Source organism: Protobothrops mucrosquamatus, unplaced genomic scaffold, assembly GCF_001527695.2.
Source record: "Protobothrops mucrosquamatus isolate PMUCROS unplaced genomic scaffold, P.Mucros_1.0 scaffold555, whole genome shotgun sequence".
NCBI lineage: Eukaryota > Metazoa > Chordata > Lepidosauria > Squamata > Viperidae > Protobothrops > Protobothrops mucrosquamatus.
In genome coordinates this window covers 47781-66959 of record NW_015386858.1, presented here as the reverse complement: position 1 = coordinate 66959, position 19179 = coordinate 47781, and the positions used below count along the sequence as shown (strand labels likewise).

General features: G+C 39.0%; 1 protein-coding gene across 1 annotated transcript in view; it reads right to left on the bottom strand.

Moving 5' to 3' along the window:
* The window catches only part of OS9 (OS9 endoplasmic reticulum lectin), a gene marked incomplete in the record, with an annotated part of 41297 nt that extends 23788 nt beyond the window's left edge, over window positions 1-17509 (bottom strand). Inside the window, 7 exon segments of the mRNA XM_029284379.1 lie at window positions 2495-2605; window positions 3415-3616; window positions 4352-4450; window positions 5587-5663; window positions 6435-6498; window positions 7582-7758; window positions 17308-17509. Of these exon segments, the coding sequence (XP_029140212.1) occupies window positions 2495-2605; window positions 3415-3616; window positions 4352-4450; window positions 5587-5663; window positions 6435-6498; window positions 7582-7758; window positions 17308-17475 (898 nt within the window).
* Between the last annotated feature and the right edge of the window lie 1670 nt (window positions 17510-19179).

Genomic DNA, 19179 nt, shown 5'->3' with positions numbered 1-19179 from the left:
AGAAGGACGAGGGGGGACATGATAGCAGTGTTCCAGTATCTCAGGGGCTGCCACAAAGAAGAGGGAGTCAAGCTATTTTCCAAGGCGCCTGAAGGCAGGACAAGAAGCAACGGGTGGAAACTAATCAAGGAGAGAAGCAACCTAGAACTAAGGAGAAACTTCCTGACAGTTAGAACAATTAACCAGTGGAACAACCTGCTTCCAGAAACGGTGAATGCTCCAACACTGGAAGTTTTTAAGAAGAGACTGGACAGCCATTTGTCTGAAATGGTATAGGGTTTCCTGCCTGAGTAGGGGTTTAGACTAGATGACCTCCAAGGTCCCTTCCAACTTTATTATTATTACTATTATTACTATTACTATTACTACTACTACTATTACTACTACTATTATTATTATTATTATTATTATTATTATTAATAATAATAATAACCTCGTGTCCTATTTAGAGGTTTCTAGTCAAAGAAGGAAACTGCTCAATTGTTTCCAAATCGGAGGCATGGCGTGAGAGCTGATAAGAAATCCAGTAAAAAAAGTTATAAAAAAAGAACCAGGACCTTGCCATCTTCATTTGCTTACTCATTTGAAAATAGAGTATGGTTGTGCGGTTACTTTAAGCTTCTTTGCAATAACTCTTACTAATCAGAGCTCTTTCCCTACCCAAGATGCTATACAAGAAGCTCCACAAACTGAAGAGGATGTAGTTCTATGCCCATCCTACGTAACTATCAAAAAATGAGAAAAACAGGTAATCTAAGCAAGCACAGGTCCATACATGTGGTTTCTATAGTCACTTTTTGACAGTGAACTTTTATATCTAGTTCAGTCATTTAGTTGGGTTTTCTTTCTTTCTTTCTTTCTTTTTTCTTTTTTGCAATATCACACATAAAGATTCTGGACTTAAACAGAAGGCCCATAATACAAAAATGTTGATTTTTCTTAATGCAAGGAACTACTTAAGCTCAGCTTCCATTGCTAAAGCACTGCCCCTCCTTCCATAAATTAGAATCAAGACATGCATCAAAGCAATGATGAAATATGCATTTAAATGGGTGAACAGAGATCTTGCCCTGTCCTGATCATTGCTGAGTTAGGAAATTTTAATTTATCCATTTGAATCCGAGATGTGCTGCCTTTATTCTACATCCAAAAGCTCCCTAAGGTATACCTGGAAGATTCTTTAAAAAAGCATTAAAGAATAAGAGAGATACTCTGTGAGAGACACTCTGGTTATGGGCTCACTTCTTCCAGAAATCAGGTCAGCACCTGAGTTTTATTTCAATATTAAGATAAATCCAGGCTATTTTTCCCAAGCTTTTGAGATTTAGTGATTATAAAAACAGCTGATTTATTTTTACAGTTTAGTACTTCATTGCCTTACACCAGGCATGTCAAACTCACGGCGTCACGTGACGTCGTGCGCCGTATCGGAGCTTTTTCGCCATTGCCGGCAATGGGGTGGGCACGGCTCCGGTATGATGAAACCGGCCCGCGGGCTGGCAGTTTGACACCCCTGCCTTACACTGATCTGTTTTACTGACTGATATTGTCATGAGATCTATAATTCAAATACTCTTTATTTATTATTTGATCATTTTTATGGGTATGTATGTTATGTTTACCCTACTGCTGCTTTTAAGAAATTCTACTGTATTATTCAAAGATAAAACTCCCAATGCTATGTTCCTTTCTTTTAGCCGTGGGAAGCCACCTATACTGTTCCTTTAGAGCAGAGTTCCCCAAACTTTCACAGTTGGTGGCCCAGAGCAGGGGGAGGGGGGGGGAAAAAGGGATTTTGTGGGTGGTAAATGCATGCACACGCATGTGCACACACACACACACACACACACACAATTGCTCATGTGAGTGGGGCCGTGAGCACTCGTGTGAGTGGGGCTGCGAGTTCCCATGACGCTCGTGGTGATGGGAGTGCTCGCGCATGGGGCCACAAACACCCACGATGCTCGTGGCGATGCTCGTCTGAGGGGGCTGTGTGCGTGCATATGTGCACGCCTGCCAGCCACTCATGCAGCCCGTTGGCCAACAGGCCGCGGCCTGGTAGTGGGCAACGGACCACAGGATGGGGTCTCCTGCTTTAGAGCTTTTGGTATTGTTTACCAAAGTAGAGTCTGTTTTTGTCTTCTATATCCAGAGAGTCTTAAGGACCAAGGAAATCACTGTCCTTTAAGGCTCTCTTTGGGAAACCCTTAAGAACAAAAATAAAACACTCCATGATGCATTTATTTAGGAGGTTGACATTTTTGCCCATTCTCTTTTCTATCTCTACCTACATGTTCAAATTGTTGCCCTTCTGGATAGAATTTGGCACTGAAAACCATCTACGTTAACTAATTTCAGTGATACTTTTATGAGTCCGATTTTGCATTCCCTAATCTAGTCCCCTCCAGATATTCTCAATAATATCACACTGACTGTGCCTGGGTTGATGGGAAATGTGGGGGGTCCAAGTTAGGGAAAGGTAACAATAGCTTACCATTTTCATTGGAATCCTGAGTAGCAGTGTTGGCAGCTTGCTCATTCCACAGCTGTGTGTCTAGAGTCTTCAGCTCTTCCGAAATTTCCTCCACTTTGCGCTTGGTATCAGCTGCAGCAATTTAAGACATTAGATGCTCTATAAAACTCTACCTCCCATGAAGATGTCTGCTCAATGGACAGATCATCATAATAATATCAAGATTTTCTCTAAAGGATTCTTTGTTGCAAATATTGTGTTGGGTATAGCTTTCTTTTTACAATCTTGTTGTTGTTGTTGTTGTTAATTGCGAAGTCGTGTCCGACCCATCGCGACCCCATGGACAACGTTCCTCCAGGTCTTCCTGTCCTCTACCCTCTGATTACAATCTAATCAGAACTAAAGGAAAGCTGAGAAACAGCAGCAGTGGCTGAGGAACCTTTCAAATGGACAACCTCTGACACACCACACCACACCACGGTTCTCAGACCAACAAGGATTTTGCCACCAAGTACAAAGTCATGTTTCGCGAAGGGGTCAAATATTTATTTCACTCATTAAAATGCAAATCTTTTTTTTTTTTGAAATGCGTTTTTCTGGATTTTGTTGTTGATATTCTGTCACTGTTAAAATAAACCTACCATTAAAATTATAGACTGATCATTTCCTTGTCAGTGGGCAAACGTACAAAATCAGCAGGGGATCGAATATTTTTTTCCCTCGCTGTAACTATAAAATAACTATAAAATAACTGTAACTATAAAATAAGAAAAAAGATGATCTAGACCAGCATATGACTGTGCTTATAGCTTCTACAGTCAGTTTTTGACACTGAATTTGAGAACCATTTCAGGAAAATAATATATGAGTCTTAAGTTTTCACCCTCACTAAGGGAGATGGGGAAGGGCCTTCTCCCTCTTTAGTAACAGGGTATACTTACATACTTGGGCCTTGACATATTCCACATATTCAGCAGGGCTGAGGGCTGGATGACAACGGATGGACTGAGGGGTGGCTGTGGATGGCAGCCGCAGAAACGGGTGGTGGCAGATGCGGGTGGTATGGATTGTCAGCACATAGGAACAGGACTGAGGCTCATCAACACGGGCAATGTAGTCTCCCGAACCTTCCTCACACAAAAACTGGAATCAAGGTAAGGAAAAACCAATGACACTGACTTATGAGAGTTCCAACCATTGGAACACTGTAGTCTCCTATCCTCTATTCAATATGATTCTCCCAGGCAGCATTTCTGTAGGGGTTCAAGCATCAACATTTCACATACTTCTCCCGGAAACCCTTTTAATTGAGAATACCCTGGAACCCATTCTACCTTTAAAGTTTGCATCTTCTTGGAGCTATGGCATGAAAACTATCCCAAGATTGCTTTCATGAATTAGGGAAAAGGAAGCAAAGGGAAGCGTAGCTGGATTATCTCATTTTGAAAACAGCAAGCAAGGAACGGAAATCTCTCCATAACAGTAAAATTGAGATTATCTGCTAGTCAGAATTTCAGCCTACATCAACCACTAGTTTAATGGCCTATTAAATTCTTTTTTTTTTCCTGAAATACAGAACTACAAATGAAAGAAGGGCTCTAAGAAGAAAGGTAAGGCCACAAGACAAAAATAAGTAATTCACTCAATCAAACATCTACTTATCCAAGTAGGGGTCTTCTTCTAGTGTTTTCCTTTACAAGAAATGTGGAGGCAACGATCTTATGCTACCATCTGAGCACCTGAAGTTTCTCAAGTCTGCCCTAGAGACATTGATATACACCTACATAAGAAGGAATATTGCTCTGACAGTATCTATATAGCCTTCTTCTGCAATAGCTTTCTGCCAAATTCCGTGCATCGAGTTCCCTTTCTTCTTACCCTGACTTCAGTCTCCCTGGGCTTCCCATTCAGGTTACACTTGGATCCATTGACATAGGTCTGACTGTGATACCGCTTCAACTTGTGTTGCTTTGATGCCTGCAGTTGGGGTGAGAAGCAAAACCAGAGAACTCTTCGGTCACATTTCTGGGTTCATAACTTAGAAGTTATTTCCTTCAAACTAATGGCATCCCCCTTCCCCTACATAGCTGTAGAATATAAATCTATTTAGAACCAGACTTATTTAGGAAAAAAAAAAGAAGATACATCCCCAAGGGTTCTTGCAATTTATCTCTAGCAAAACACAGAGATTTTTCTTGCGGTCCCCTGGATATATGCAAGGCTAATTATTAATAAACTGTATGCAGAGGGTAGAGAGGGGAAGAACAGGATTACTGGGGATTCCTCATGATACAACAAGCTAGAAGGCATAATGAAGCAATCCTTGGAGTAACACATCAAGACCTGAAGAGATCCCAGCCCGTTTTGTTGCAGATTGTTCAGTGAAGGAAACCTTTGGCCCCAAACTTTCTATCATGAGGCAATAGCCAATGAGAAACCCAACAACCCTTCTAGCCAGTAGTCCCACAGAAGAAAAAAAAATTAAACAAAGAACATATCTGGACTCCACAATTTGCTCCCTACAACAGGAGATTTCATTCCTTTATTTTGTATTAAATATTTCTTGGTCTCCTTCCAAGATCATTACCGTTAAGGCATTTTACAAAATAGAAACAATACAATTTAGTATCAAGCTATAAAAGAGCCTTACATTTCACCAATTTTAAATTTCAAATAAGCTATTTAAAATAAAAATACTATTTTAGATACCGTAAAACAAACTGTGTACAGTTTAAGTACACAGAGCATAAGCAAGTACATAAATTGACAGAACCAGTAAATTTCCACTAAGCTGGAAATGGTCACTTAGAATACTTGAATTTAACTCTCTGTTTCATTCAGAGACATACATAATAGAAATTCAGAGCCTTTAATGGTTCCTAGCCATGCTGTGCTTCTCTATAGTAGATCAGTCTTTGGTACCAAGGCACTTAGCATTGGCAGATAGGGAGAGAAAGGGACAACTAAGAAAAAGTGAAGTAAAATGTTTCTAACTTTATTCTAACACTTAAGTTGGGAGACAGGAGGCTTAATTTGTGTCTAAGCTCTAAGTGTTAATCTCAGGAATATCTTATCAAGACCATGGAGGAGCTAAAGGTGTGAGAAACACCCACCTTTGCTGTTTCATTGTCCCAATCAAATGCAGACTGGTAATACCCAAGATAAAGAATGTCACCTTTGACTTCAGATTCTGGAAAATATAAGGGGAGATACAGAGTCAGTAAGCAAACTGAAAGCTACAATCTCAAGAGAGACTCCCCCACCCCATGTCCAATGATAGGCATGTTAACCTTCAGCAACAAAACAAACAGTGTTGTGGTACCTTAAAAACTAACTATTTGTTTATGCATAAGTCTGAGATTCTTGATTAAGAAACATAACATGAAATGAGAAGTTTCATTTCTGCAACCTGAGGCAAAAAGGAAAGCCAGATGGTGCGCAATTCCACCACTACCATCAAGACTGTAAATTGGCAAACATTCAAATTATGCCTTATCAGTTGTACAGATGTTATTAGGCTGCAACCAGCATCTTCCCAAAAGATCCTGATCAATTGTCGGTTTCCCCCATTTCCAGAAGCCTAAAATCCATGATTACAGAATTCATGTTTTCAGACTTAGGCAAAACATAGAGATCTTGCAACAGATTTCATTTTCCAAAAAGCATGAGTTTTTACTAAAAATGGAAGTTTGTTGTGTACTATACAGTGAGATTTTAAGATTCTAGAAAGTATGTGGAGGCACAATTGTTTGCATGTATTTTCATTCAAGCAAGCTGAGGGAATCGTGGATTTGATCAAATACCTCTGCAATTAAGATTCCAAGAAACATCTTGTCCTGTGAAGAGTCCTTGAAACCACACACACGATTTTAATAATGAAGCCTAATAGTTATGGATTTTAGATTTTTCAACCACTCTCTTACACTTCAACCACACGTGCAATAAAGGAGAAGATCAGTACCTTCTACGTGGTATTGCTGGATGTGTTTCCCATAGCAGAATTCATACGTCCACCAGTCTTTAGTCTAAGAGAAAAGGGAGAAAATAAAAGTCAGAGTAACTGATTGAAACAAGAACCCTCTGAAATCAGAAGTCACCTAAAAACAAAAGCCAGAAACCTGGTGCCTTCTTGGTAGTTTCAACTCAACTCCCGTAACTCCCCAAAACTGTCCTAAAGTAGCAATATCCCCAAATTCTGCAGTCAGAAAATTCTGGGCCACATATAAAAAAAAAATAGGGTGAGCATATAATGCACCGAATCTAGCTGAAAGGTTTTAGATACCTGTAGAATTAAAAAGCCAAGCTCCATTTGGAATAGGAGAAAGGAAGCTATGGCAGTGAGTACAGCATTAAAATTCAACTGGGATATTCAATCCTCAGTAGTTTTTTAAAACAGACAACGTTCATCAGAGTCAGTTTGTTTAAATATAATTTTTGGTAGCAAAAGTTCTCTAAGTGCTCCTTTTTCAGGCACTACGGTTATTGATAAGGAAATATCAAAAATATCAATTCTGTCTAATAACAAGCAAATCTCTTCCTTAGAAACAACTGTGGGGGGAGGGAAAGTATTGTCAATATGGCATAAAAAAATAAGCAGCTAGTTTCATACTAAGCTACGGTTTATTAAATAAGATGCAAGGGTCACATTTCCACAACATGCTTACCAATGACAAATAGGCTGCATAAATTTCCATGATGTGTGAAGTCAGTTACTGTTGGATTTGGTCATTAGAAAACAAATGTATGGTCCCTGTACAGATTCACTGGGTGGCCTTTGGCAAATAATTTTTCATTTGAGCAGTCAATTTCTCCATTAATTAAAAAAAAAGGACACCAAAGGTTTATTCCCAAAGATTTGGGGGAGATTAAGGAAATAAGCTGTAAATGGATTTCACCTTACAATATAATGTGATTAAGAATAACGACAGCTTTTACTAAGATGACCTTGTTTTCTGCGTTATTAGGGATCAAAATTATCACTAATCTCCAGGAGAGATATGAGAAAGCAGATCCTTTAACAAAGCCCATTCAGTAAATGTTTTCCAAGTCTTTTGTTTGTGCCTACGTTTCCCAATGTCCCCTTAGTTTCAAACCCATCCTAAAGTTACTTTAATAAGGCATGGAGCCGCTTCCATTGGTTTCAGCAGTTCTGAGATCCCAAGTCCAGTGTAACCCTGTGGATCCTCCTCTTTGTCTTGATGGATCTTCATTGCAGCAGCTGGTAGTCGACACTCATACTTCTGCTTGTATTTGGAAGAGATGGTTACTACATCAGTGGCCTTACTCTAAAGAGAAATAAAAAAGAGAGATGGATAGAGTTGAGAATTGGCTACAGATAATAAGAGGGTGAGGATAGCAAGTGTCAAAGGCACAGAAAGAATGGGACTTGGTGAGGGGAATTTGTAATGTGGGCTTTCTCGGGCCCTTTAAAAGTTATACCACAAACCAATGAAAAGCTAAATGTGAATCTGTTCCCTCTTGGGTATTTTTCTACTCAGTGTATTTATTTCTTTTCTAGAATCTTAAAAGCTGATCATTCTACTCATCTGCTTGCTCTTAGAAGTTCTGATAAAATTTCTTTAGCAAGGGAAAGCCCACTGTGAGAATTCTGAAAAAAAAATTGACCTCATCCTTTCTAAATTCTGTGGTAAAGGCTCCAGAAAACTTCCACCTGATGGACCACTAAGCTTAAATAGCTGCACCAAGCTATTTCTTTCTGTCAGTTTTCATTTTACAAAATTAAAGAATGTACACACTGTGAATGTAGTTTGCCTATTAGATTGCAGGCTAAGGACTCAAACATGCAATCCACATCCAGACAAACAGGTAATGGACAGAGTTAGCACCATCCATTATTAAAATAAAACAATTTGGATTACATTACTAAAAGCAAAGATAAAGAACAGAAGCTTCCATCCTCCCAATAACCTCTAAGGAAATCTGGAAAATATGGAACTTCAGAAGTTGACACAATCCAGGAACTCTCAAAAGGGATCATTTTGCTTCAGGAAGTCCTGCAAAAATATATTTATGTATTGCTAAGCTAAAATATTGGGCTAGGTTTGACTAGGTTTTCTATGCTGTGCTAAATCTAATTTTCTATAACCCATATATATATTAGGGAATTCTTTTTATTAATATTTCAAACTGGCTGCTCAAAAACATATTTTCCATGGTAGGGCTTGTAGTTAATAATAGTAATGTGGAACTCTCATTATGAAATAGATCAGTATCCACTTATGAACTGGCTGGAGAACTGGATTTTCTTTTATATCAAATTGCCTGTAGTATCATCGTGATTTGGATAGGTCTGTAATGTATCTTTTTCAATATCGAATGTTTCCATGTTTAATATTTAAAGTTAAGAAAACTGTGAGAGTCCTGCTTCTCACACCCACTATGGATACAGAGTGGATGCCAGGTGAGACACTCCCTGCAAGACAGATGGTAGCTGGGATAACTATGAAGCCATTCCTCCTAAACAATGGAGATGAAGGCAGAGTGTGAAAAATCTCAAATGGGTTTTTGGGAGAGATGACTTGAGGCCTCGGGCGTTTGGCCTATGAGCTTAGCTACAGTACATTTTTAAAAAGTGTTATGCTATCTTCTTTGCATAGGTTCTTACACAATGCTGTAAATCAGTTTCCAGCATTCCAATTTATCAAACAAATTGGGTTGGGAAAAGGCTCTCAGGTACTTTCTGAATAAGTACCACAAGAGTCAATTATCACCATAATTTTCAAATCTGGATTTATATTAGCTTGATGATTAACCCAATATTTAAGTTATGGGATTCTAACTGCAACTCTGGAACCTCTCAGCTTTTATAAACTGAATTGAATGACAATACTGTACAATATACTAAGACACAGTTAGCTCAAATTACTGCTGAAGGAAAGAAAATTGCAAGTGATAGGATCAAACTACAGGTAGTCCTCAACCTACAACCACAATTGAGCCCAAAATTTATGTTGCTAAATGAGAAATTTGTTAAGTGAATTTTGTCCCAGTTTATGACTTTTCCTGACACGGTTGTTAAGTGAATCTGGTTTACCCCTTGACTTTGCTTGTCAGAAAGTCGCAGAAGGCGATCACATGATCCTAGGACACTATACAATCGTCATTAATGAGAGTCTGTTGCCAACTGTCCAAATTTTGATCATGTGACAATGGGGATGCTGCAACAGTTGTAAGTATGAAAAATGATCATAAGTCATTTGTTTCAGTGCTGTTGTAACTTTGAACACTCATTGAGTGAACTGTTGTAAGAAAAAACAGATGTAGGCAAAAACTGTACTCTGTATGTACTGTGTTCTCCTTTCAGAAGTACTTTATGGCAGCAAAAATAATGTATAAGCTGAAACCCAGTTAAAGAATTAGTTAAGGTGAAAAAAAAGATATTAAAATATTTATTTTATTTAGGGTGGTGGACAGATAGGAATTAGGCTTGGAAGGTATACTTATTTATTAGAGCCTCATTATTCAAATGAAAGGATATTGGATAGCAAGGGAACTATTGAGTAAATTTTGTAACGAGAGAATCTCTCCGGACTCTGTTTTCCGTTTTCATAACACTTCAGGTTATATAATCAAATATGCATCAACAGAGCCAAGCTTAATACGTGGCATTTCTGTGCAGTGCTACGGCCTACTTGAAGCAAAATTTAAAAAATGATATTGAGCCTAAATGTTGTCAGGTAAGGCTTTATTAATACCTCAACAAATGTTCTGTCCACAATTTCCTCAAAACTGGATCAAGAAGGAAGAAGGAATCGACTCTTTCGTATCCAAAATACTGGGAGAATGAAGGGAAGAAAGGAGGATTGGACTCTGAGCACGCCTCTTAATGGGTTTAACACTTTTTAAAAACAAAACACAGTCTAATATGTTTCTCAGGAAGTTTCATGCTTATTACCATATTCTGTGTGTTGTTTGTACAAAGATAGACTACACACAAGATCTAATAGGAGCATAGAAGAGGGTTAGATATAAACTGAGTACTCTAAACTGTCAGATCCCAAAAGCTTTAAATGAAGTCATCTTTAATGATCTTCAGCAAGATTCAGTAATTAAAAGGTAAAGATCATGTCCGACTTCAAGGCACGGTGCTCATCTCCGTTTCTTAACCAAGAGAGCCAGCATTGTCCAAAGACATTTTCCATGGTCATGTAGCCAGCATGACTATAGGCTGAGGTGCACGGAACGCTGTTACCTTCCCACTGAAGTGGTACCTATTTATCTACTCCCATCTGCACGCTTTCAAATTGCTAGGTGGGCAAGAGCTGGGGGTAGTAACGGAAGCTCATCCCATTGCACAGCACTCAGGTCTCAAACTAAGGCTGTCAGTTTTCCACCTGACAAACTCAGCGTCTTTAATCACTGAACCATTGCGTCCCCTCTTAATTAAGAAACTGCTGTTTTTAATTAACTGCAGTTCTTAATAAATTGCTGTTAATTAACAGCAATTAATAAAAGACTAATATTTTATTCTTAATATAACACCAGCATATTTTAGCTGGTTGATATTCCTCTTAGCCTACAATTCTATATCTACTTACTTAGAAATAATAGCAACTGAACCTCAGTAGATTAATATAGATACCCACTGTACTACAATCATCATCTATGGCTAAATGGAGGTTCTAACAATCTCTTCAATGCTATATTAGCATATAATTTCCCAATGTAGAATATCAGATGTTATATTTTTCTTGTGTATTAACTGTAATTATATTAATTTCATTTGTAATCTGTGCAGAAAATTTCACTTATATGAAATATTAGAAGCAAAACAAAGTCAGAATGGCTTCTACATTTCTATTTTGTGGTACACAATGCAATTTAATTTCAAAACATACCTCATTCACTTTAGGATCCTTAATAGAGACCAAAGAACTGAAAAATAAATTCTGTTCCCTATAAATGGCAGCAATTCTGTTAGGTTCAGTTCTTGTCACAGAAAAAAAAATGCAATTACAGGTAGTCCTTGATTTACTACCACAACTGAGACCTGAATTTCCATCGCTAAGCAACATGTTTGTTAGGTGAATCATGCCTGATTTTACAACCTTTTTTTGTTGTGGTCTTTAAATAAATCATGCAGACATTAAGTGAATCCAGATTCCCCATTGACTGCTTGCCAGAAGCACCCTGAGAAGGTCACAAATGGTGATCACCTGACCCTGGGATGCTGCAACCATCGTAAATGTATGCCAGTTGTCAAGCATTCACATTCTGATCACATGACCTGGGGGATGTTGTGACAGTTATAAGTGCAAGGACCGGTTTTCAGTGCCATCATAACTTCAAATGGTTGTGAGGACTGCCTATATATCACCCCACTTTGCTCCCTCTGCAGCAGCACATGGCAAGAGAATACTGCTGAGGGCAGATACATTGCTCTGGGGGCAGCATTCAAGTTTTTTCTAAAAAAAACAAAAACCCTGATAACCCTTCTAACAACTCCTGCTCATTAAGCCCAAAGGCCTTACATCAGCCAAAATTAAGCAGCTGTTTAAGGTCTGCTTCAAACAAACTGCCTACAAAATAAAACTTTGACTCCCTGCTTTCAACAAAAAGGCACAGAGCCACCAAAGGTGTTCATATATCACAGCCCACGCTGATTTCTCAAAAAGATTTATAAATATTTCTGCCTGATTGCTCAGAAAAAAAAATCTAAAGTTGACAACCAACGCAGAGAAAAAACTCACAAGGCAAATTGCTATTCATACACCTGCATTAAGTTGGCACAATCTAACATCTTGAAGGAACCTCTCCACCACTCACTAATTAGAATGGCTGCCAGCATACCATTGCTTTTCAGAACACAACTTGTGCAGTATCCCAAGGGTCATCACTTAGAATAGAAAACACACAGCAATTCCAGTCATCCCAGAAGGCCCTACCAGCAAGTCAACAGTGTCTGTGATATAGTTAATTAACATCTTCCTTTCAGAATGTCCTCTGAAACAGTACTGAGAATTGCTGCACATTAGAATTTAGAACTTCAGAGTCAAAGAAAAACAATATGCTTCAGATGGGGGGGAGAGAGTGGGGGGAGAAATGCCACAACTTTAAGTTACTGCCAATAGGTGCTACCTATACAAGTGTCCCATTTAATCCAAATTATATTTTCCCTTTAAAAGTAAAGTACCACACAGCCCAAATATTCATGGAAAATAACTATATAAAATACATTCTATTAGTTAGGTATTTTACCAAATGATTCAGGATCACAATGGCAAAAATTTAAAAGCCTCCAAAGGTTGTCTCTTTATGCAACTAGTTTAATAATCAGTAACCACAATAACCTTCACAGCCTATTAAATAATGGCACCTGTTACCACAAGCATCTCTATCTACAATACCATCTATCTTCTATATATCTTCTTTTCTATCTATTATCTCCTATATAAATAAAAATGTAAATGTTCGTTTGTTCAAAATCTTAAATCTCCGAAAGTTCTTCACCGATTGCTTTGAAATTTTGACACAACGTTGCATTCGAATACGCGCGTGTTTTTATATACCTACTATTGTATAGATGTCACACCTGTGACAGGTAAAAACATTTAACCTGTCTGAGCCACAGCAACTCGTGGCCGGGTACAGCTAGTTAGGAATAAAATATTAGGATCACCACAGTATTAGGAAATCCAATTCACATAATAATCAGATGCTTATTAAAATAAGTCCCAGGTATCAGAGCACGGAATTCTTCCAAAGTTCTCTTTGATGGTGCTGGGGGACTACTTTAGCTGATATATCTCCTTTCCCAGATTATGAAAATATCTGAAAAACACCTATGCTGTAAACAAAAGATCCACACTCATTGCTTATTTACATAAGAATGTAATCTAAATCTCAGTAGAGTGGGGTTTGGCAAATTCAGAATGTCCACAATAGCAGGTAGGAAGCACTGCAACAAATTCTGATGGGCATAATAATAGTGGAAGAGGGAATAAAGATTATAAAAGATTTAAAGTGTACAGCATGCAAATTAGATCAAGTTTGGGAGGATGGGAGTTTTCAATTCCATGACTGTGTTTCTGGATACTGGTTTCCCAAGAAACATTAGCCTTCAAACAGCAGTAGACTGACATTTACCAATGCACTTAACTGACAAAACTGGATTGTAAAGTTGCATACTTCAATGATTCTTAATTAAAGTACTTCACAGAAGATGCCAACAGCTAAGTTGCAGTCAATTCAGGAAAACATCTGGGCCAACATAGCAGAAAGATCCACACATTTCATTCAAAGTCTACTGGACATTTGATTTCTTATAAATATCCTTCATACCCCAAAATCCCAGAACCAGATTGGACCTCTAATTCCAGTCATCTGAAGTTCTTTAGTTTAGCTTACCCCAATCAGGGTATTCCCAAATGGGTCTGAAAATAACTTGCAACACCCCCATCATGCATGGTCAATGGTCATGGGTGATGGGACCTGTAGTCTAGGTTGCGGGCAGCCAAATTACCAGTAAAGTAGGATGGCCAATCTTTTTGTGTGTGTGTCAAAGTGATTTCATTAGGGATAATATGGTAGAAGGGTTGAAGCAAGCAGGGGACAAGGATTCCTTTGAATGCCCCCTTGTCATTTTCTTTCCTCTCTCCCAAGCAGTAGGCTAAGCCAGACAGAACAGTATTGCTTAGCAGAACTCTGTATTTGCTGAGGGCATTTGAAACTGGGCTAATCTGCATGGGTAGCCCAGAGTGTCAGGTGGCCCAACCTGGATGTAAAATAAGAAATGACCATATAACCATTACAAGTTATGTGACTTCTTCCAGAGTAAGCAGCAAATCAAGTGAGAAGCAAGCATACTATAGTATAGAAACCACTTGGCTTCAACAGGTTTAAGACAAGCCTCTTCTAACTACAAAGGAAATAAATGGCAATAGTGCTGAAGCTACCTCTAGTAATAAATCTTCAATTTATCATGGGCCGTGTACAGCATAGATGGTGCAATCCTCAGGTACGATGATGCAACTTTTGCCAGAGTAGTAAACATAAACCCATTGTGACACATTGCTAAGTAAATCACTATTTCCCATAAGGGCAAGGTTACATACTATAAGAAGCAGAGAGAGCACCAAAGGAGTGGACAAGGGCCTGAGATGGCCACTGTTAGCATCTGACTATGCTCAGCAAGTATAAGAATGGCTTAAAATGTCAAAAAAAAAAACCAAAGTATTAACAAGATTTTGGCAGCCTCTTCAGATACTAGATTCACAGGGGTAGTCAACCTTGGCTCTTTTATGACTCGTGGAATTCTGGGAGTTGAAGTCCACGAGTCATAAAGGAGCCAAGGTTGACTACCCCTGTACTAGAACAAAAAATGAACCTACACCAAGGACGAAGGCACTATTGTATCAAAACAGGGCTGCATTTCAAAACTTCCTCTATTAACAATTCTGAAAAGTTCTGCATTACCTTACTAATGTTCTCTATTTGAGCTAATTATAGATAATTCCGAAAACAACTCAAGCAGCTTGCTGTTCACTATTAATATTAAGCATAGATGAAACTATTTTTAAGTGTTACTAAAAATAATAATTGTTCTCTTAGTTACCAAATAAGATGACCCTGACTTTAGGTTAGGCACTTCTCATCAATACTTTGCTACACTCCTTCAATTGCTTATTCACTATATACATTAGATATTGCTTTAAGCACTAAAACATATAATCCGCTGCATTGTTTTAACTCTCTTTAAAACACAGATCATGATCTGAGTTAGACAGTTCCACTTACATGGATATGTTTTGGACATACACTGATTTTTTTAAAAAAAAATTATATTCTGATTCTGCTTCTACTGTAAGTCCAAGGATATTGAATACCCAGACATTATGTTCTTTGTATACACTGCACCATTAAAGGGCCAAACAGTATTTGTTAAAAGCATTTTAACCAATTCTTAAATAGTTTTAACGTAATGCTTTTTTCTAATCTAAGAATGAACCAAATACCTGAAAATAAACACCTATTTGGGGTAATTTTGATCCAGCAATCCTCTCACCCACTGTTGCAATAGGGGAGGCTGTTAAGAATATTGTATAAATCAGAGGTCTTCAAACTTGGCCTTTTTTTGACTTGTGGACTTCAACTCCCAGAATTCCTCAGCTGGAATGCCGGCTGAGGAATTCTAGGAGTTGTAATCCACAAATAATAAAAGGGCCAAGTTTGAAGACCCTGGTATAAAGGAATTACTTCTATCTCCCCTATCCTATAAATGGCCCAGTGAAAATTTTACTTATTGTGAGAAAATATATTGCAGGAACACCAGCCATCTCATTATCATTTCTGGAACATATTATGAGATAGACAGACTGTCTCTATAAACAACTAACCATATATTACAGATGGAACAGGTTTTATTATGTGACTTGATATAGAATTTAACAGTTTTCAGGAGCACTTATTTACCAATACATCACATTGTCTATATTTTAGGAAACTCTGTACGTTGCATTACATCACAGTAGTTCTATATGATTAGAACTCTAAATTATTTTTTTTCCATGAAAGGTGAACTTTGCACAGCAGTATCTCAGATATAACTTTTAATATTCTACTTCTGAAAACAAAAATCTTAACCAGTAACATTTATCAGGGGTGTCAAACTGCTGGCCTGCAGGCCGGTTGCATCATGTGGAGGCCATGCCCACCCCAGCTCTAGCAATGCAAAAAAAGTTGCACTACGTCGCGACACGTCATGTGACACAGCAAGTTTGACATCCGTGATTTATATAATGCTGTATCTAAAACTAAGTATTGCATTACTCCATATTTCCATAATGAGAATATTCTACCCTAAATAAACAATTCTTACAAGGTGTTGTGTGTTTCTAAAATCGGAAATAACCCACTTCAACCTCATCTCAGCCCCAGTTACCTTATCTGTGATTGTAGTACACTATGAATGTAAAAGTTGGACTTTAAAGAAGATAGAAAGAATATTGCCCTTTTTGGAACTTTGGTGTTGGAGAAGACTCCTGATACTGTGAACAGCTAAGAAAACAAACTAATGGCTCTTACTTGAGGGACAAATTATACTCAAATTATCCTACTTTGGAGACATTATGAAAGGTGGGAAAGGTGAAAAAGAAGAAGACAACAAGCAGCAATGCAGATGGACAGTTACAGTGGCAATGATTGCACCATTGGGAGACTTGCTCATCTTTATCTCTAATCTCTATGGTCGCTGGAAGTAAAAAATGACTTGATGGCACAAAATCAATCAATCCAAACAAGTCTGCATGTAAAGCATATTCTGAACCACATATGCTACTGAAATCAAGAATTAAAATGATAATTAAATACCATGTAGAAATAAACAGGTTGAAGAGAGAGACTTATAAAAAGGTAAAGGTGGTGGCGGCAGTGGCAAGAGCATATTTCATAGAAGAAACTTTAGATCGCTAAAAAAAAGGCAACACCAACTAAAAGTTCACAATTTTCCTCGTTGCACGGATTGCAATGCTCTGAACAGAGTAAATCATTCAACGTTTCTCCTCCTCTGCATTCCTACATACACACATTTCCTGCATTCTAGAGTGATCTTGGGGAAACTACCGGCACAAATTTGCCTGCTGAATAAAGGTGAGGGGTCGAGTCCTTTCGAGCCAGCTGCTTACAAACTGCATGTTCTCTTCAGCCAATGGTGGGTTTCTGCGAACGAGGGAGGATCCGGCGCACATAAGGGGCTGAAGCCACAACACGCGCGTCAGAAGACGCTCCTTCGGGTCTGCTTAACAAATCGCACTCTCTTTAGATTCCGCCGGGCTTCCGCTTTCCACCCACCCCAATTCGGCCCCAAATCGCTTTACCTGCCCGACCATCACAGGCTCCGCGCCGATCTCAATGCCATATTTCAGCTCGCTGAGCTCGTGCAGGTTCAAGGTGCCAAACGACTCGCCCTGCCCCAGCATCGACAACGCTGCAAAGAGCACAAAAAGGCCGCAGGAGGCCGACAACCGAGGCACCTCTGCCGCCATCTTCCTCTCACCGCTCCGTCCTGTTATTGCCCTGAGTGACGGCAGCCTCGGTGACTCATTCCGCCCTTTCCTTGGACTCCATCCATCAATTCCTACGGTTCTAGGAGATGTCAGTTATCACATTGAGGGCTTCCTATTGGCCGTTGTAAGGGAAGTGACTACGACGGGGAGAGTCGAGGCGTTCTTGAAAACCTGGAACAACTGGATTGGGTCGGTCCCCCGACCAATCACGATGGCGAGCGCCAGCACACGCTGCAGTTGAAAGCGTCTGATGAGTAACAATTGGCCAAGGTAAAGTCATCGTAGCAACCAATCAAGATGACGAGCGCTTGCCGTCTCGGAAGATCGCAAATGCGTGGTGCTATTTTTTTTTGAAAATCCGAAATGTATTACTTGCGCGCCTTGCGACTTCTTATGTCAGAATATAGAATCACGTCCACGAATATGTTTATGCGTTGAAATTATTCGGAAAATTCCGTCGCATAGCGTAGCGTAGGGCAAGAATACCAGCTAGTAATTAATCCACATCGTTTAAATTTGAACAAAAGCTAATGTGCTAGTATGCTGGCTGTTAGTTGTAATTTTACTGAAAGGACATATTGTGCGACATTCTGGTTTTATAATTGTTTTATTTAACAGCTGTTCTAAATTATTGCTCAAGTATTCATCCCTACTTACCAAATAACAATCATAGTTAAATTGGGCATGCCTGCCAGCTACAGAAATATGAGTAGGGCTATGCAAATACGTTCTATAGGTTTCCATGGGATTAAATATGCTTCAGAAGACATTTTGCAATTGCTCTGCTTTGAAAATGCTTCAGGAGAGCTTACCCATTAATGTGTTCTATATGTAACAGTTCCACTATTTTTTCCATCTCTTTTTGTGAGGCATTCATGAGGGAAAGATGAAAGAGGTACAGAATGCTTTATGAATGGGAGCTGTAGTAGTCAGAAATGGAAGCACAATTCAAAAAGTAGCATCTCTTTTGACCAAGTTTAATTTCTGGTAACCACATGAACCTGTTACTGAATTCTGTCACTGTTGGGCACCACATTGAGGAAGGCTGCTTGGAGTCTGTTACTTGTCAGATCTCATTGTCTGGCATAACTGCTCAGCTCAGAATCCCACTATATTGCTTCAATATACACCAGTGGTGGCGAACCTATGGCACGGGTGCCAGAGGCGGCACTCAGAGCCCTCTCTGTGGGCACACGCACCGTCGCCCCAGTCCTAGGCCTTCAGCTGGGTTTTATAAAACCTTTTCGCTTTAGGCCTCCAGTGGCGTGTGCAAAAAAAAAAAAAAGGTTCAATCAATCAGTCAATTTCAACTTCTCATGGGGAAAAAAAAAGATCTCTCAAAGTTGGAATTGATTGATTGAACTTTTTAGTCCCACCCAGTCTGCCATTACCACCGCAGCCACGCTCACCCAATGGGCCACACCCACCCAATGGGCCACACCCACCTGGCACTCGACGATGCATAAATGGATTTTGGGTTGCAGTTTGGGCACTCAGTCTCTAAAAGGTTCGCCATCACTGATATACACCCTTAAAACAGTTTTTGCAGAAGAATGCCCCAATGAGTTTAATGAAGTTTACTCACAAATAAGCATGCATACACTTTTATCCTTAGTTGACATTAATTTTTGGTGTAGAACTAGACAGATACACTGTGTGGAGAGAGTTTCCTCCTTTAAATTC